This window comes from Toxorhynchites rutilus, chromosome 3 (assembly GCF_029784135.1).
Source record: "Toxorhynchites rutilus septentrionalis strain SRP chromosome 3, ASM2978413v1, whole genome shotgun sequence".
Taxonomy (NCBI): Eukaryota; Metazoa; Arthropoda; class Insecta; order Diptera; family Culicidae; genus Toxorhynchites; species Toxorhynchites rutilus.
In genome coordinates, this window is record NC_073746.1 from 13,027,086 (window position 1) to 13,045,978 (window position 18,893).

At 40.2% G+C, this 18,893-nt stretch overlaps 1 protein-coding gene across 3 annotated transcripts in view; it reads right to left on the minus strand.

Annotated features, from left to right (window-relative positions):
- LOC129776306 (mucin-2-like) overlaps positions 1-18,893 on the minus strand; it is a 279,861-nt gene that overhangs the window by 12,766 nt on the left and 248,202 nt on the right. For all 3 annotated transcript variants that reach the window (XM_055781877.1, XM_055781875.1, XM_055781874.1), the window contains exon 3: positions 10,960-11,293. In XM_055781877.1, coding sequence (XP_055637852.1) covers positions 10,960-11,293 — 334 coding nt within the window. The remainder of the gene's footprint in view (positions 1-10,959; positions 11,294-18,893) is intronic.

Below are 18,893 nucleotides of genomic sequence, written 5' to 3' on the forward strand. Positions count from 1 at the left end.
ATACTTCGAGCCCAAGCCCGTATGCTCGCACCTTCCTCTTTACCCCGTCCATAAGGTTCTGTACAACGTCAGGATGTAGTTTTTTTTGAACAGAAATCCATTTTCTCTTGAAGTCCGCCTCCGATTTGACAACTTTTGGGTTTTTCCGGAGGGCCTGCTTCATAATCGCCCAATATTTCTCTATTGGGCGAAGCTCCGGCGCGTTGGGCGGGTTCATTTCCTTTGGCACGAAGGTGACCCCGTTGGCTTCGTACCACTCCAACACGTCCTTTGAATAGTGGCACGAAGCGAGATCCGGCCAGAAGATGGTCGGGCTCTCGTGCTGCTTCAATAGTGGTAGTAAGCGCTTCTGTAGGCACTCCTTAAGGTAAACCTGCCCGTTTACCGTGCCGGTCATCACGAAGGGGGCGCCCCGTTTTCCGCAAGAGCAGATCGCTTGCCACACCATGTACTTTTTGGCAAACTTGGATAGTTTCTGTATGCGAATCTCCTTCGGAACGCTGAATTTGTCCTCTGCGGAGAAGAACAACAGGCCCGGCAGCTTTGTATGTACGCAGGCCCTCCCGCTGCTTGGTCCGCTGGACGAATGAACTTGAACAAATTCAGCTTATTGGCGACATCTCGGACCGAACTTCTCGGATCACGTCTAAACTGCTTAACTACGCGCTTGTGATCTTTTTCACTGACGGAGCATCCATTTTTGCCGTTCTTCACCTTCCGGTCGATGGTTAGGTTCTCGAAGTATCGTTTTAGTACTCTGCTGACCGTGGATTGGACGATTCCCAGCATCTTACCGATGTCCCGATGTGACAACTCCGGATTCTCGAAATGAGTGCACAGGATTAATTCACGACGCTCTTTTTCGTTCGACGACATTTTTCCAAATTTCCAAATTTACAAAAAATTGACAGTGAAGCATGGCCAACGTGATCTATACACTCTTATCTGATTATAAGCTAAAGCTGAAGATATAATTCCTAAAAATTAAATTTCTACAGCGTTTTTCCGTGATGCAATTTGATGTGACACACCCTTTAGTACATGCGCATTAGTACATATAGGGTAAATGTACTAATGCACAAAAACAAATCAATTATAGTAATATCCTGTATACGCAATGGTACCAATTATAGTAAACCCCAAGTACCATAATTGGTTTATTCCTAATTGGGTCATATTTTTAAGCCCTAATATTGGGACACTTACCCTAACATCATATATTTGCAATTTGTGGCATAAAAAAAAAATGAAAAAATGTTCTGTATCTCGATACCTCCCTAACTCGATGGTCCCTTGGATATCGAGTTAGGGAGAGTTGACTTTATATACTTTTTATCCCTTTTGTTTATTTTAGCTGTAACAGAGCCGAATTATAATCGTGTACATGTCACATGTTTATCATATCTATAATTAGCACATCACACAGTTGTCATTTTTCGGTGTTGGAGTATTCCCTTCTATACCATTGCATATGGTACACATTTGCACAGTAGCCATTCAGACGTAAGAGTTTTCCTTCTGTTCTTCCATTATCCAAGTTAGACCGGACAGCGGAGACAGTTGATTGATCATGGTTGAGTTGTTTATAAGAATAGCAGCCCGATGTGTCTTGCAGAGCAGAGCTGTTGTATGGATGGATGGATCGTATCTTATTTCGACCGTGGATCGATCTCCATCGTTAATGATTGTTGCGTGGACGTAGTTATTCTGTGACAACACAAAGATGGTCAATGAGGGCCCTAAGTTTTGAACTCACGATCGATCGCTTACTAAGCGAACACGCAACCAATGTGGCTACCCTACCCATTTTTTTATATTTTTTCACTTTTATTTTTATTTCTCGCAAAAGTTACCTCTACCCCTTGCCGTAGTTATGATTATAAATGTAAATTAAATTAAATTTGGAATGTGAAACAAACCTGAAAGTTTTACATAATTTTGCTATCACCAAAAATTTATTTTTGATATTTGTGTTGTGATGATGTAATTTTCATATTTTCAACAAAACTAATAATTCATGTTGTATTTGACGGATTTCATGCCAACTCGTCTTAGGAGTTAGCAGCACCAACTCAGACATTGGACACTGGTCATTTAAGCAACTTTACATACCCCAAATTAGACTACTTTTTGAAAAGAGCCATTTTTTTTTCTTTTTTTTACAAAAATTTATATCTCAAAAATTCAAATATCTACAAACTTCCTGTCAACAAGAATTAATTGAATTTTCATAAAAAAAACAATTTTTTTTTGGAGAAAAATTACAATGAAAAAAAATTTTATCCAAAATTTTAATTCATTTTTCTCGAAAGAGTTTTTTTTTAATTCTCACAAAAATTATGCGAATAGTCGTTACAATTTCCAAGTCCCCCATACATCGGAAGGTGGGCACTTCTACAAGGAAAAAGATTTTCTAATAACTACTTTTTCATGTTTTCTTTGAAAAAATTACTACTAATGCGAATTTTGTTTTAAATCAAAATAGTGTACCTCAATGGAAAATTTTGATAAGTATGAACTTTTGGAGACCAAATTCAAAAATATTATTGGAGCGAAAAAACGCAGCTACTGACGACGATATGTCAATGGTTTGTCAAGGGAAACATCTAAATATGAGTACCCTATGGAACACAGCCAGGTGTTTGCGAAACAAAAACCATACAAACGAAAATAAAGAGTATTCCGACCGATGGATTCTTGATTTTGCCAAAAAGGTATGTCCAGATTTTGTCCCTGCAGAAGACATATCTCGTAATACATCGTCTTCCAATAGTAATAACGAGACATTGTTCTCTATGACTGAATTCTCACTTGCAATTCTTTCGTGCAATAATTCAGCTCCTGGTTCCGATGGAATCAAACTTAATCTTTTAAAGAACCTTCCAAACATCGCTGAGAAACGTTTATTAAGGTTATTTAATGCGTTTATTGAGCAAAATATTGTCCCTATCGAGTGGATACAAGTGAGAGCAATAGCCATTCAAAAACCGAATAAGCCAGCTTCCCACCATAACTCATACCAATAGCCATGCTATCTTGCATCGGTAAGTTATTGGAAAAAAATTATACGTTTTATCAGATACGCAGTTCGGTTTCCGCAAGGGCAAAGGGACAAATGATTGTCTCGCGTTACTTGCTTCCGAAATTCAGACGACCTTTGGTAATAAAAAAACAGATGGCTTCTGTTTTCTTAGCCATTAAAGGGGCGTTTGACTCAGTATCTATGAGAATGTTATCCGATGTACTTCACAACCATGGATTTTCACCAATATTAAACAACTCTTTGTCTAATCTGTTATCTGAAAAGAACATGCACTTTTCTCATGGAAATGGTGCCGTTTCTAGGACTAGCTAAATAGGTCTCCCTCAAGGTTCTTGCTTAGGTCCTCTTCCTTATAATTTTTATATTAATGATATAGATGATCATCTTGCAGATGGATGTACTTTGAGGCAACTGGCAGATGATAGTGTTGTATCCATATCAAGTATTAAAACTGTTGATTTGCAAAGACCGCCTCAAATTTCCTCAAATAATTTATCTATATGGGCTGTGAAGCTAATATTGAATTCTCAACTGAGAAAACAGAAATGGTTGTATTTTCTAGGATGCACCAAACTCCCGAACTTTAGCTTCAATTGTTCAACAAAACCATCGTTCAATCCACAAGCTTCAAATATCTTGGAGTTTGGTTTGATTCTAAATTTACATGGGGAAAACATATTGCGTATCTGAATAAAAAATGTCAAAATAGAACAAATTTTCCCCGGACAGTTACTGGAACATGGTGGGGTGCTCATCCAGAAGACCTAATACGGTTGTACAAAACTACAATACTGTCAGTCATGGAGTATGGTTCGTTTTGTTTCCGTTCTGCTGCTAAAACCCACATCATTCAACTGGAGAGGATACAGTATCGTTGGTTGCGTTTAGCCTTTGGGTGCATGCAATCAACACACAACATGAGCCTTGAAGGCAGGTGTTTTACCATTGCAGGTCCGGTTTTGGGAACTGTCCTATCGCTTCTTAATCCGAAGCGAAATCATGAACCCATTAGTAATTGAGAATTGTAAAAAGCTTCTCGAATTGAACCAACGGTCGATATCCATGGATCTGTACTCTCATTACATTTCTCAAGAAATAAAACCTTCAGCAGACATCTTCAATAATGTTAGCTTTCCGAACTTCTGCAGATCTTCCGTCCCAAATATTTTCGCTTCAAAATATAACCATATCAATTCTTCAAGAATATTTTTCACTGATGGTTCAAGAATCAACGGATCCACTAGTTTTGTTATCTTCAATGAACATTACACTATCTTCCATAAACTTGAAGACCCTTGTTCAGTGTATGTTGCCGAACTGGCTGCAATATATCATGCAAATAAAGACCATTGGGTCCTTACCACCTGATCACTGTTTTATTTTCTCGGATAGTCTTTATTTTATTTTATTTTATTTTATTTATATATACATTAATCGGACTTAACACGGTCTACATGAAAGAAAAACTACAAATATGCATGTGGGCAACAAACACTACGTTGAAACATAAACAATTAAGAGATTCATCATTTTTAAGCCGCTTAAATTATCTAGTTGAGCTAAGCAGCTGGAGCACTTTCAGTTTGAAGACAGATGAGGACTCATTGAAATCAAATAAATGGTAAAACTCATTAAATGCTGAACACAATCCGAACGGTTCCGCGGCATACGCAGAAATCCGCTGCGCTGGCGAAGATTACGGGGTAACACGTTTGCTTGCAACGATTCCAGTAATATTGGGCTGTCCACTTCAGATGTAAGAATTTTAGCTGCCAAAACAGCTTTTGCCAGTTTTCTCCTTTTCTCGAGAGTAGTCAGTCCAAGTAACTGACAGCGAGCATCGTAAGGCGGTAGATTCTGCGGATTATTCCAAGGTAACTCTCTAAGGGCGTACCGAATGAATAACGATACTTTTCTCAATGCTAATAGTCATTCTGTTCTTTTTACACCAGTCGTAGAATTTGTTCAGCAGTGATTGTAGAACGTAGTGATCGTCCAAACTTTCCACAACGATGTATATTTTCAGGTCATCCGCATATACCAGTTTGCACCTTCCATCAAGCGGTACAGTGACATCGTTAAAAAATAGTACAAATAGCAAGGGACCGAGATTGCTGCCCTGGGGAACTCCAGTTTCATTCACGAAAACATTCGACAACGAAGAACCTACTTTGACTTGCAGTATTCTATCCTTGAGGTACGATTCCAACCAGCGGCAGAGGCTACTAGAAAATCCGAGTTTAGCAAACTTCTTCAAGACAATGTCGTGGTCAATCCTATCAAAAGCTGATTTCAGATCAGTGTAAATAGCATCAACTTGGTTACCGGATCCAGTATTGTCAATGCAAAACATGATGAACTCCATCAGATTTGTATGAACAGACCTGCCTTGTACGAACCCATGTTGTTCTTGAGCAATGTAACTCCTGCAGCTGAAGCGAATTACTTCACTCACAATTATTTCCAGCAGCTTAGAGCCAGCGCACAGCGAAGTGATGCCTCTGTAGTTACGTACCCCAGTAGTACGTTTACCCCAGATCAAAGGGAGGACGATGTTAAACAACATATACATGGCATTGTAAATGTGGACTCGTCTCTGGTCAAAGTTGTGAAGCTAGTTCCTCGTGGGAAAAGCCTGGATGACTTGTCATTCGTTTCATTTAAAGTAACAGTCAGTAAAGCTGTTTCAAACGTGGTCGGCGATCGTTGGTACTGGCCTGAAGGTGTCACCATCCGAGCTTTCGAACACAACCCAAAAAACGATTCTGCTTCAACTCGTCCGAATTTGTCATAGTGTTAGCAAAAAACGACCTACCATCATTAACATTCAGCATCGAGGACAACTCGGGACGCACACAAACAGGTTATATGGGCAGCCCTTATCCCCTCGGCACAGTCGAGCCATAGCACTTCAGTCACTGCCGCAGTCGTCCCGTCCCTGTGTTCGATGGTGGAGACAGGGTAGCCCAGCCTGTTCTGGCAGGCAAGTTTTTTTCCGATACTGAATCGTCGTTCTCTCACAAAATTTCGGCTTTCAACAATTCCTCGCAAAACGTTCGCTACCATCAAGCTTCTCATCATATTGAGAGTACTGGAGGTGTTAAGCGGTTACCGGGATGCACGTCAATAAGCACTATGGGAGCCTCTTTTATGTGCAGACCAGTCGTGACCGATCAACCAACCAGTTCATCCCTGCAATCAAATCGATTTGGTTCCAATCATCGCAGTCGTCCCGGTCCTGTGTCTGTAGCTTTAGAAGAGGTCTCCCAGCCTGCTTATCCAGGCAAGAGCACATCCACTTCGACCAATACGCTTCCTGATTCATTCACCATTCACAGATCTCCTCAGCCAACAGCCATAGACCAGCGGGTCGTCAACCCTGTTAATGGCAGCGATGGAGTCGTGGATGGCATCGATGGCTCTAGCGAGGCGCGTTCAACGTCTGACAATGATTCGTGCTCTCCGATCCGCTTCTACTACCAGAACGTTCGTGGTCTGAAATCCAAAATTGATGACTTTTTTCTGGCTTGTTTGGAAGTGGAATACGATGTCATAGTGCTAGTTGAGACATGGTTGGACGAAAGAATCAACTCTGTTCAACTGTTCGGCAATAGTTTCAACGTGTTCAGGATGGATCGCAATCATAAAAATAGCTTGCGTAAAGTAGGAGGAGGCGTTTTAATTGCTGTCAGGAAAGTCTTCGATTCTTGTTTATGCACCGAAGGAATGGTTGATAGTCTTGAGCAAGTGTTCGTACAGATATCGGTTACAGACTGCAAAATTTTTGTTGGATCTTTCTACCTACCCTGCGAAAAACGTGGTGATAGGAATCTTATGGCGAGTCACGTAAGCTGTATAGAAAAAGTACGTGAACGTGCCGGAATCGACGACATCATTGTTGTCACGGGTGACTACAATCAGCCAAACTTGGTTTGGTCATGCACTACCAACGGAAACAATTTCGCGTATCCTATGTCGGTGCGATCTGGACTCGGACAACAATATTCTGCTATCGAGGTGTTATTGGACGGTGTAGCACGATGTAATCTGATCCAATGCAGTACGATTCGAAACTATAACCAGCGTCAGTTGGACCTGATTTTTGTCAGTGATAGAACGGCTTGTTCAGTAACCACAACTGTCGACCCACTTGTGCCGTTGGACAGCCATCATCCAGCCCTTATATTTACACTTGTGGCACTGTGGTCACGCGTATTCTAGAGCTTGCCACTCAGAATGCATTCAAGGCGTGTTATTTGGCATAGAAATCTCAACTAAGTACTAATGAAAATGACGCAAGTAGTACTACGTTGAGACGGCGGAGTTCCTCCAGGAACGTTAGTGCCATATAAGAAGAAGAAGAAGACCCTAATTTTATGTTCCCCATATATGTCTTCCTAAGAAACGCTAATGTTATTATTTAGGTCGCATCTCCTACTCCCACTGTACATTCTCCCTTCCTTTCCTTTTACACAAGCAGAACTTAATTCCCGTTAAGATAAGATCATTACAGGAGCTATTGACATAACAAGGAGGCACTCACTACCAAAGGATACCGTTGCTGCATCAACTGGCGATGTAGTTGTTACGACCCACCACAGGCACTGTTCCAGACAAGGATAATACCGACGAGGCAACGGAGGAATACTTTTTTTTTATATTGCTCTGTAGTTTTAGCTAATTTGACTTAAGTTAATGATGGTGTAGTTATAATATATTCAAATAGTTTTAAAATGTATTGCTTGATTGTGGCTCTTTATCCACTTGAGCCTAATTAAATAAATAAAGGAAAAAAAATAGTGTACATGTAAATCGCAATAATTTATTCATAAAAATGGTACGAGACATTATAGGAATTTTTCAGAGAGAACAAGAGAAAGTGGTTGTTGGAAAAACTCTTTCCCTGTGAAAGTAAATTATCGCGATTAGCATGTTCTGCAATATTTTTTACTGTTTAGAAACATGTCGGAACATGTTGAGTAGTCACATTAGTTGCGCGTTTGCTTAGTTAGCGATCGATCGTCAGATCAAAACTCAGGGCCCTCATTGACCATTTTTGTGTTGTTACAGAATATCTGAGTCCACGCATCAATCATCAGCGATGGAGATCGATCCACGGTGGAATGAAGGTCGATTCATCCATACAAGTGCTCTGCTCTGCAAGAAAACATCGGGCGGCTGTTCTCTTAATAACCCAACAATGATCATATCAGTTGTCTCCGCTGTTCGGTGGTCTAACTGGATAATGGAAGAACAGAACGCCGAAAAAATGGCAACCGTGTGATGTGCTAGTCATAGATATGATAAACATGTGACATCTACACGATTAAAATTCGGCTCTGTTACAGCTAAAATGGCAATGAGCCTTAAAATAAACAAATGGGATAAAACAAAAGTTGAATTAACCAAATTAGGATAAGTAGTAATGTTTTCAGAGAAAACATGAAAAAGTTGTTTTTTTTTATCCCAACACAATTTTATTATATTAGGCTCATTTAGCAATTCAGCTGTAATTCATTCGTGTACATTTTTTATCCTAAGATAACTTTTGTCGTATACTACACTGTTACCTTTCTATGGCGTAAGAGTATCGCGCTATCTATCGATAAACATTTGTGTTTATCTATAACACAGTAGTCGTTTAGACGTAAGAGAATTCCTATTCTATCGATGCACAACACATGTCGCCTTTTCCGGCGTAAGAATATTGCTATTGTTCGAATGTTCACAGTTGGGCTGTTCACAGCGGGACTGTTGATATGAGGCTTCCTTTGTTGAGTTATTAATAGTTCCAATAACCGATGCAGCAGACCGAAAATGTGAGCGGTAAGGGACTGGGATTACCTTCACATGATGATTGTTGCGTGGATATAGTAGCTAGAATAACACACAAAGATGGTCAGTAGAGGGGCCCTGAGTTATGAGCTCATGATCGTTCGCTTAGTAGCGGACACGCAACCAATTAGGCTACGAAGACCCCTAAAAAAGTTGTTAAAAAGTTGTTATCACAAAAACTTTTTCCCTGAAAAAGTGTGTATCTTCTGATGTATGGGTAACTTGTTGAATTTTTTTCACAAAAAAGGCGCTATATCGGTTATTTCAAGAGATAGAAAAAAAACTTTCTACAAAGATATCTCGAATAACTAGGACTACAACATTTCCGAACTATGTTTACCTCTATCTATAAAGATAAGAAAGTTAGATTTATTATTTCGTCGACAATTTTGGTCACCCTATTTTTGATAACATAAAAATGAGCGTTCTATCGTATGTAACAACTTTGTCGAAGACAGTTTTTTTTTCCAGAAAATAACTGTCGAGCTCTAAATGTTAATTTCCACTTAAATACATCTCCTGGACCATTGTGCATTGATTTTCAGTATTGATCGTGAACCACAGGTCGCGACGATTTGTTTGATTCTTCATTGCTCTAATTGGTGTATGATCAGTAGAAAGAAGAGCCTACAAAAACTTTAAGGCAACGTAATATTTTTATTCTTAATCTAATAAAATCTGAAATCTGGAATGCGGTTCTTTCCAGTCCATAACAAAATAAAAATCAGATATTTTCTGATAAATTTATGAATAAAAATATATGACGAAAATGAAAACCCAGACTCAATTACAAATGAATAAAAAAAAAATACCATAGAAGGTAACCAACAATATACGTAGTTTATATGATATCCGTCAGCCTCGATGATCTGTTGCAGACGTTGTCAGATTTGAAAGATGTTGTGGTTTGGATTGGTTACAGTCCCTAACCCACGAAAATTTTTTCCTTATTCGTGACTCCATCAGAAGAGGTGTTGTGTTCCATCAGGATAACGCAAGGCCACACAACTCCGGGAGCTTGATTGGAATGTTTTAATGCATCCACCATATAGCCCGGGCCTGGCACCAAGAGATTATCACCTTTTTCTCGCATTGCAAAGTTGCCAGAGCAATAAGAAATTGGTATCAAGAGAAGATTGTAAAAATCTATTGCTAGAGTTTTTCGTCAATAAAGACCAGGATCTCTATGATCTCTATGATGGAGACATTATGAAGCTGCCATATTTAACCCCAATTCGGACAATCCAAAGTATATTCAAAACAGTTTTGAATTTCACTTAAAAATAATGGATTACTTTTTATATTTTGCGCCGGTACAAAAAGATGTTTTAAACCAAACCAAAACTAAAAATTCATTGACACACCAGCAACAGCTCTCATATTGCGATCGTCACGTCAACCTTCATCGTATATGTCACAGCAATAATTTCTTGAAACAGCGAATAAAAAGCCACCACACAATATAACAGCCTCCATTCATCTCCCGTTAATAATCGTCATAACGCGCCATCATTTTCCCATCTCTCTCCGCCACGTGTGTTACTCTTTAAGCTCTGGCATCAAAATGAATCTTCCCATGGAGCCGGTGGAGCCGCACGGTGGCTTGTTTCATTGCGCCGTATGAGCGATCAAAAATGTCAACCTTTATGGCATCGATATGTTTCCATCCTCCACCGGCGCCGCGCCAATTACCACCCCCCTCTCACCTAATAGAAAGGGAGGCGCTCGGCAAGCGACGAGGCAGTAAAGCATATTTTAAGGCTCCAGCAAATGACGCAAGATAAATCATTCGTCACTCCAATAAAACTTACGGAAGGCGCTGTTATTTATGGGAAAGTATAACGTATTTTTTCCGCTGCCACCGGCTGTTTTATTGAGAGACAAGCCAAAAGGGCGTTATTTAATGACTTTCGGAGAACAGGCGCAAATAAAATAAAAATAAAACCACGGCAACGGCCATTTTCGTGACAGCGTCCGGTTCGGAATTAGGCCCGGGAAGATGTCCTACCAAATGCAGTGGTAATATCAATTTCCGGTGGCAGCAGTGGCTGCAATAATGGCAGTAGAATGTATATACTTACAATCGTTGAGATCCGTCTTGAATGCACTGAAGTAGAAGGCCAGTCCGACCACACAGAGCACGGCCAGCACCACGATAAAGGCAGCCGACATCAATAAAATGGAGACTGATCTGAAATTTTTCTGCTTCTTGCCGTACACTGACGAAGACAAATTCCGGGTATCGCGCCATAAACCCCAGGATGTGTACCCGTAATGGCTGCTGAGACTCACGTCGGTCGGATAGGAGTACTTGCTTAAGTGGGTGTAGGGTCCTCCGCTGCTGCCACCGCCGCCGCCTCCAATCAGCGTCGACCGCCGGCCGATGGTGTTCTGGTACGAGGAGTATTCCGCCGCCTGCAAAGTGCACAAACACACACACACACAGAAAACGGAAAAATGTCATTAGATAAATGTGGTAACATCACGGAATCCGTGCTGCACTTCCGCTGTTTAGGTCATAGCCGAGTCACTGCCGAGGTTGAGCAGGAAAAAGTTAATGGCCGTGTAGAACAAATTTAGAACAATTGCAAGTGGCAACAATGATGTACAAGATAATGTACGATTTGGACGCGGGGAGGAGATTGGCCGAGCGGACGTGGTCATAAGTGAAAATTTTAACCCTCGCCACTTCCCCGGTGATTACGGGTGATGTGCTTTTTCATACCCCTGCGTATTATGGTGCACAAGATTGAAGAAATCGAAATTGAGCTTGAACTCGGGCTTGGGAAGACCGAGCACTTCGACTCGATCTAGCGAAATTATTGAAATCCTTGGGTGTTTTCATGCATGGATCTAAACTACTCAAATTACGCCCCGCATATATCGAATGAAGTTTCACTCATGCCCTATATCTGAAACTTTTTCACTCTATTGGTGTTTCACCCATTGTCAAGCGAACCGAAATTATCTTCAGCGCATTGCAATGCGGCAGTTCCACATTCTCCCGATTAGACACAAGTTTTTTCAACCGAAGTCAACAATTGTAAAACTTTTTCAATTACAAAATAATATACCTGCTCACATACCCATACGGCCCTTCACTCCGCCCAACCACCCCCTCAACTCGAACGCAAACTTTCAGATAATTGATTCAGCAACAAACTCGATCCACCCACACTCCACTGGCGAATAAAGTTGCACTCAAACTCATTCTAATTCTCCGGGCTTTGCTCTGACTCATTTGTGCAGTTGGTAACGAATAGATGCGCCTCGTCTCGTGCATTACGTTCCGTTCCGTTCCGTAATGTATAATTGATCAGTTCAGTGAATCGTGTAACGTTTTCGTTAATATGTTACTTTTCCGCTCTTCAATTGGCAACGGTTCCCCGAGCTTTGAGTGGGAGGGTGGGTCGGTGGGGTACTGTTGTTGTTTCCCACTCAAAGACATGCATCGAAACGTTCGGCGAAAACAACCCCCGCTTGTAAACAGAGAGGAAAACACATACGGAGGGTTTGTTTCTTACATTTGCGAAGGAAACGAACACGCCATGCTCAAATTGGGCGGATGTTTGCTGTAGCAGCGCTCTCGGAAAGGAGTTGTTTAAGCTGGCTGATACGACTGCACTTGTTGGGTGATTGTTGTGACACAAACAACTCGTGCGCGCCCCGTAATGTTGTTTCGTAGTTTTGCATGCATCAGTCTACTTATGGGCTCTTATGTATGACAATGTTATGCAGTTCTCTGTCATTTCGAGTGGCTTCAATGGTTCCAGATTGTTAGATAAGATACTGTTTCTGGTTTCTTTGACAGAGATTGTTTGATGGAAACACATGGTCGTTTGTGAAGTGCAGTACCATCCGCTTCCACGTGATTCTAAAGAAGCAGAAACTGTTGCTTTTTTTTTAGATTGGTTTTTACTTTTATTCTACTTCTTATAATCAGCAATTCCATAAAGAAAGATTGCGATAAATTTTAGACCCGTATTTTTATTTTCCTATCTGATATACACTCGACAATAAAATAGAGGAAAAGAGTACGAAGCCCAAAATTTCCGAAGATTTTTGGAATGCCGTAACATCGTGAATCATAATCAACGCATAAAGATGGGATGTACATCTCTTTAAAGCTTCAACTTGCAAATTTTGTAATTCGTTACGAACGTATTTTTATCTTGGTGTGCGTAGATTTGGTGGACAAAAATATCGAGAAGAAATATAAAAAAAAACTTGTTTTTTTTTCAGAGTTTTTGTGGACTAACAATTTTTTTACAAATTAATTCATTGGCAGATTTGAAGATCCATATCAACCAGCTTTTACTTGATCTCTATAACATTCATGTAGAACCTTTTATTACAGAAAAATTTTGTTTAAATGAAAAATGGGTGGGTTATAACTATGATATAACCGCAAGGTTGACGTGGAACTACCTTAGTGGAAACTTGGGAACTCAATCAATACATTTGTTTGTATTGATTGAGTTTTTGATTGAATGAAACAATTTACGAATTCAACTGAATTCAATTTAATTGCTGTGTGAGTAAAAAGACTGAATAAATGCCATGTAAGGTCAATTCATACAGTGTGACAGATTATGTTCTCCACTACAAGTAAATTTAATGACAGGCCCTTTACGTTTGGTATGATTCCTAGGACAAAATATATGAACGGAAGAATTATCAAACGATTATTTTATTTTACATTTCCCTCTGAAGCTTGCATCTCTCAAGTTAACGTACTTCTCGAACCGCTAATTTGCTGGATTTGATGAGCTTCAGGCACTCAGTTTCGATTTTGACATGTACGTCGAACGCATATTGTATAATCAATAGGCGTTATCGTAGAAAATGGTTATCAATATTTTGCCTAACCATCAAATGGTATGCGTAAAAATTCAGTGAGTAGAGCATATGAAGGCATATCCTTCAATGCAATCTTGAATAACCGAGCCAAAGCGTTGTGTTCGTAGCCGCTTTTGTAATTCGTGTTAGGAGAACACTTTTTGGAGTACAAAACAAAACATACGTGTGCAGAAGTATTACCGGCTTGCATGAATCAATAACTTCAACTTCTACTTTTTATACTACAAATGCTTTAAACTTGAATGTTCATTCGCCTCTAGTGTCTGCACGATTTTCCCAGGTTCTTAAGTCTAGAAGACCGTGTTAAGGAAACATATTCTAAACTGTACAAAGGCAAGCGAGTATAAAAGATCTCGCATTTTGCATTTAAAGCCGATTTCCCCGGACACCTTGCCAATTTCCACACGCTCCATGGATTTGAAGACTGTGTTAGGGAAACACATTTCAGTCGGAACAAAAATATCTCCGACTTGCACGTATTTGCAATGCCGATTTCCTCCGGGCACCTTAGTTTAGAAATTTCTGTTAGGGAACAAAAGCTCTCCCTACTTTTATGTATTTGCAATACAGATTTCTCCAATCCTGCTTGGTTTTGAAGTCTGTGTTAGGGAACATATTTCGGTGAGAACAAAAGTCCCCCTGCTTCCATGTAGTTGCCACGCTGATTTCCCCAAGGCTGCTTGGTTTTGTTGGTTGTGCTGAGGAAACAGTAATTCGGGCCAATCAAAACGAGGCAGTCAGGGCGTTTAGATAACGCTTAACATTTTACAATTATTCAATTGTTTATCAAATGAAGAATAACATTTTATTGACTGCGATAGATGCGTAGAAATATTCACTATCGATTGATGCAAACATCTTTCCGATCGAGTAAGAAATGTTTGAGTTATAAGCATTCGGAATCTTGCATTTTTTCCTGCATGTTCTGTGTTTTGGTTTTCATTTTACCCCCTATATATTCCGGTTAGACGTAGTCCCACGTCAAAACATAGACAAATTCACTAATAAATGATCACACCGCAAATCTAAAGGCTGTTTTGAAAACTAAATTCTGTACAAGGTTAATTTTTTACATAAACGAAAAAATATTCAAATTTTATGCATCGATTTAAAACAAGTGCCGAAAACTAGCTTTTTATAGTGTTTTAGAAAATAAGCAGTAAAATGAAAACCTAAACACAGAACATGCAGGAAAAAATGCAAGATTCCGAATGCTTATAACTCGAACATTTTTTACTGGATCGAAAAGATGTATCAATTGATATCAATTGATAGGGAATATTTCTACGCATCTATCGCAATTAATTGAATGTTAGTTTTCATTAGATAAACAATTGAATGACTGTAAAATGTTAGGTGTTATCTAAACGACCTAACTGCCTCGTTTTGATTGGCCCGATTTACGATTTCCCCAACACAGCCATCAAAACCAAGCAGCCTTGGAAAAATAGGCATTGCAAATACATGAAAGTAGGGAAACTTTTGTCCTCACCGATATGCGTTCCCTAACACAGACTTCAAAACCAAGGTGCCTGGGGGAAATCGGCATTGCAAATACATGTAAGTCGGGGGTATTTTTGTTCCGACAGAAATGTGTTTCCCTAGCACAGACTGCAAATCCATGGAGCGTGGAGATATTGGCATTGCAAATTCATGCAAGTCGTTAGTATTTTTGTTCCGACTGAAATGTGTTTCTCTAACACAGACTTCAAATTCATGGAGCGTGGTGAAATTGGCATTGCAAATACATGTAAGTCGGGGGTATTTTTGTTCCGACTGAAATGTGTTCGCCTAACACACACAGCATGTTTCCCTAACATGGTCTTTTAAACTAAGGAACCTGGGATAATCGTGTAGACACTAGAGGCGAATGAACTTCCAAGTTTAAAGCCTCTATAGTATAAAAAGTAGAAGTTGAAGTTGTTGATTCGAGCAAGCCGGAGGTACTTCTGCAAGTTTTTTTGCACTCCGAAAAGTGTTTTCCTAACATGGATTACAAAAGTGGGTACGACTACAACGCTTTGGCTCGGTTATTCAAGATTGCATTGGAGGATATGCCTTCATATGCTCTACTCACTGAATTTCTACGCATACCATTAGATGATTATGCAAAATGTTGATAACCATTTGCTGCGATAACGCCTATTGATTAAACAATATGCGTTCGACGTTGTTTCAAAATCGAAACTGAGTGCCTGAAGTTCATCAAATCGAGCAAATTCGCGGTTCGATAAGTACGTACACTGGAGAGATGCAAACTTCAGAGGGAAATGTAAAATAAAATAATCCGTTCACATATTTTGTCCTAGGCATCATACGAAACGTAAAAGGACTGTCATAAAATTTACTTGCAACGAAGAACATAATATCTCACAATGCATAATGTATCCCGCGACGCCGGGGAAGCGCGCGCGAGTTTGTCGCGACCGGAGGGTTTTCCGCAGGTAAGCGGTTGGCTTAAGCGCCACTCCCGCGAGGGAGACCAACCGCCGTGTTCTTGCTTTGCCCGGCAATGAGACACCCAACACCTGAGGGCGGGTTTTTCCTTCGTTCCAAACCCCGGTTTGCTCCGCGACTTGCACCTGCGCTAAGAAGGACCCGCGACACCGTTTGTCCGCGTTCCACAATTCAAGTAACAGAGGCACTACGTTTGTTTCCAATGAACACCGTTTATGCCAAACTTCTCATCATTGAACCTACGCAATGATGCCAAACCCACCCACCTTGAAGTTTCAGAGGACGAGGTGCGGAAGTTGAAAAGTTGTCCACAACAGAAGAAGAGCCCCAACCCTAGGCTCGTGACCTATCAAGGAAACTTAATCGGGTTTTTAGGCTACACCGCTAGCCAGTAAATTGCACAAAGTCTCGTCTACTTTACATTAATAACACTAAACTAATCACGGAAACATTTATTCACTTAATTTAACAACATCATCTATTCCCACAAATCTATGTTATAACATCTATCTTATATATATGACATGATTACAACAAAACTACATCTAACGAAAAATAATTGGGACTAAATTTGGGGTTTGAACATCGGACCCATGAATTCAAGTCCAGAGATCTTTTTGTCGAGCCTAATTCTCCGTCTTGCGTACCCCTTTCCAAATACCGATCAGCATGTTCGCGCTGACGGTATTGTTTGATGCTCCGGTAATTTTGTGACAATTGTGTGGCTTTGTTAGTGGTGTGGTTTTCTGTCTTTGCTTTTTAACCCCACATGCGCATGTTATTAAATTGGGTAAAAATAGTTTTCTACTCACACTACCTAGGTTTTACTTGGAGAATCTACCTTATCGCCGTTCCACGCCAGGCGATGAATGGTAAGTCCGTAGGCGTAGGTGGTGATCCGTCGACGTTGAGTGCGCGTTCGACTTGTAGATGTGTCGTGATGCGCCTTCCCTGGATGCGCGAGTGATGGTTTGCGCTCCGCGCGGCCACTAGAATTGACGGACAAGGTGGCGGAAATCCAATCTCCGATCGTGGGTCAGAAGCGGCTTTTTCCTACACACGACAGTCAAAAGAACACCACACACAGGCCACAATTAAAATTAATGCTAGCCACATGTCACATGCCGAAGCTTACCTTCAGTTCCGCTCAATGGGGACACAAGCGGAGAGTTAAATTCACGGAAAACAACTACTGGACTAAATTTAATTACTATTCTAAATATGAAAATAAAAAACTATGGATGGGTTATACCTATGATATAACCGCAAGGTTGACGTAGGACTGCCGTGGTATTAGTAATCAATTGTATTTCTTCAATTAGCAAAAATCCCACATCGGATGATCCTCATTGGGTACGATATCGCCGCTGCGCAGTGCTATCTTTTGTGTATTGATTAAATTATTGATTGAAATAGTGAATGAATGAAACTATTTACGAATTCAATTTCAAACGAATCTCAATTTAAGTCAATTCATATATTATGATAGTATTTATCGCAGCAAATAGTTATCAACATTTTGCCTAATCATCAAACGGTATGCGTAGAAGTTCAGTTAGCTAGCGACATGAAGGAATATCTTCCAATCCAGTCTTGAATAATCGAGCCAAAGCGTTGCATTTGTACACGCTTTTGTAGACCGTGATAGCAAAACGAATTCTGAAGTGTAAAAATGTTTGGGGATATAAAAGTATTGCCACTTAAATGCACTTACTTGAATGTATCTGCAATGCCGATTCTCCCAACTTCTTGGTTTCGGAATATGTATTGGGAAAACACATTCCGGTTTGCAAAAATGCGAGTACAAAAGTACTCGTAGTTTGCATCTTTCCACAGGCTTCATGGTTTTGAAGTCTGTATTAGCGAAAAAAAACCAACGTGCAAAAACGCAAACAAGTACGAAAATTCCCACTGATTGCATCTAAATTTCTATGCCGATTTCCACAGGCTCCATGGTTTTGAAGTCTGGGTTAGAGAAACATTCCGATTTCCAGAAACGCAAGCGAGTACAAAAGCACCCGCAGCTTGCATCTAATTTGCTATGCCGATTTCCACAGGCTCGAGTGGCACTCGCTTATATATCGATTGGTGTGATTTCAATAGCCTGTTTTGAAAGCAATTTTAGGGCTATTGAAATAAGTTTTTGGACCAAAAAGTAACAAGCATATAACGCGTAGACATTGTATTTTTCGAATGAAGTGTTTATCATACCATTTCGTTCAGTTGTTTAGGAGCTATTAACGCTCAAAATCTCGTTCTCCGGCGTAACGCTTTCATTTTCGAAACTTTGAACTTACACCCCAGTATAGAAATGAAAGACGTAGTCCTACGTCAAAAAAATCACAAAATGAAACTTTATCATACTGACTAGCACATGTAGCCTTTCACCAAAATCTACCTTCGGATTTCAACTCGCGACACCAGAACAAACTAATCCGCTCCTGCCTTTTTCACTTTCGAAGTCGGAATGGCAAACATATCTCAAGATCCTCAGATCAGCGAGACATTCATTGGAACCGGAATTACGTAATAGTTAACGATGTTAACTATTTTGTATTCATACCGAAATTCCCCTGCGCTTTCATTGGTCGCGCATTCAAGCATTCGCGGGCGATACCCTTTAACCTCCCGAGCAGAGTTCAAGTCGAAGCGCTCGCCGGGTTTTGACATTTGAAGAACAAGAAAACCCCGCCGAAAG